General features: G+C 27.6%; 1 protein-coding gene across 2 annotated transcripts in view; it reads left to right on the top strand.

The window, feature by feature from the left end:
- LOC107616749 (acid phosphatase 1) overlaps nt 1–1,890 on the top strand; it is a 6,821-nt gene that overhangs the window by 408 nt on the left and 4,523 nt on the right. The window contains exon 2 of one of the 2 annotated variants that reach the window (XM_016318679.2): nt 1,434–1,871. In XM_016318679.2, coding sequence (XP_016174165.1) covers nt 1,459–1,871 — 413 coding nt within the window. In that variant the 5' untranslated portion in view covers nt 1,434–1,458. The remainder of the gene's footprint in view (nt 1–1,433; nt 1,872–1,890) is intronic. The other variant, XM_016318680.2, reaches the window with a different exon arrangement.

Raw genomic sequence — 1,890 nt, 5'->3', positions numbered from 1 at the left:
TCATTTTCAAATTTAAAGATATTATAAATATTTATTAAATTTCTAAACGTGACCTAACTCTTTTTCTAAAATGACAAAATAGTCCTCTTTTTTCCTTGTCATACTTCAGCCAAAAATTCTTTTCTCCCTCCTTTTTCTACGTTGTTTTATATCATGGGAGAAACTCAATTCCATCACTCGTTTTGTATTCTATGTTTTTTTTTTCCCATCGTAACCACCGCAAAGAATGGGTATAATAATAAGTGAACACTTTATAAAAAAAAATGTTTATCGTTAGTAGGAACTTAAGTATAAAATTTAAAATTGGTTTAGGAGCCTAATTAAAATATATATATATAAAGACTTAATTATAAATTTAATAAAATTATATATAGAATTTAACAAAAATAACTTAATCTTTAAAATAATACTTTTAATATAATTACTAATTTGAGTGGTGGAAATATACCTACGAAAATTATATTATCCCCAATTATAATTTTACTTCTCTTTATTAGTAGAAATGATCAATTTATTTCAATAATTCAGATTATGCATCACGCCAATTATACATATATCGATCAAAATATAATACATTCAAGGGCCGGATTCAAATAAAACTTTTTTGTTTTAGATATTGCATTCAATGTCCTCTTTGGTTTCTTTTTTTTACTAGTATTTCACTCTTTTGTGTAGAAAATATTATTATCGAGGGTTAGAATAATAGCACTTGAGAATTCACGATCATTTGCTAGCTCATTGATATTGTCTAAAAAAAAGGGGTGGTTTATCACATATCTGAATATATTTTAAATATATAAAACGTTTGGACCAATTTTTCTCAAGCAATATATTTAACCAACTTTAATTTCTCCTCCGTCTTTCTTTATCGCTCTCTTGCTAAAAGAAAATAAAAATTGTTTGAATTTTTTGTTTGTCGAAAAAAAAATATTCCCTAGTTAAATTGAGGTTTCTAAATATACACACCCTTTTAACTATTACGAGTAAATAAAGTAACAAGTAAATATTTTTAAATATGTAAAATCTTGAAAAATCATTACCAATAAAAAATATTTCATAGGATTTATGAATAAGATAACTACTTATTATTTCTCAAGTTTTTCATCATAAAATTAAAAATGAAAAACATACATACATCCAACATACTTTTCATATTGACCTTTATTACATGCACTTTTGGTTTTCAGCAAAAGAAATCATGTTTTTCTTAGCTTTATTTATTTGTTTATTTATTTATCTTCTTTTGATAAAAATAATAAAGTGAGTGAACTACTATATATAGCTTATAGATTACTTATCTCCTACAAGTTACAAGCCATTAATTCTTTCAAGCTAAGGAAGCACTAAAAGACTTTATTTCTTTTTTATCCTATTTCATATAAAATCCACTATCCCATATAATTCACTATATAATTTAATTTTCTCTTCTTTAGACATAAAGTATAATAAGGATTAAAGATGGAGCAAGGATATAGGTTTTTGGTGCTTTTCCTGTTGGCAATGATGTTCTCAAGGGCAATGTGCATAAGACACCACAAAAGTACCAATAACAATAATGGTTCTTCTTCTTCTCCTTCAAGCTCTTCTATTAATGGAAGCTTTTGCTTGAGTTGGAGATTAGGAGTGGAGACGAACAATGTGCTGCCGTGGCCAACAGTCCCAACAGAGTGCTTGCAATATGTGGAGAATTACATGATCCATGGCCAATATGAGCAAGACTTGGATTTGATCATGGAACAAGCTATGAGCTTTGTGAGCACCATAACACTTGCTGGTGATTCCAAAGATGCTTGGATTTTGGATGTTGATGACACATGCATCTCCAACTTATTTTATTACAAAAGCAAGAAATATGGGTACGTTTTACTTAAGTATAATTACTCGCTTGTT

The sequence above is a fragment of the Arachis ipaensis genome, chromosome B09, assembly GCF_000816755.2.
Source record: "Arachis ipaensis cultivar K30076 chromosome B09, Araip1.1, whole genome shotgun sequence".
In the NCBI taxonomy this organism is placed as follows: Eukaryota; Viridiplantae; Streptophyta; class Magnoliopsida; order Fabales; family Fabaceae; genus Arachis; species Arachis ipaensis.
This window is presented reverse-complemented; position numbering and strand designations above follow the sequence as displayed.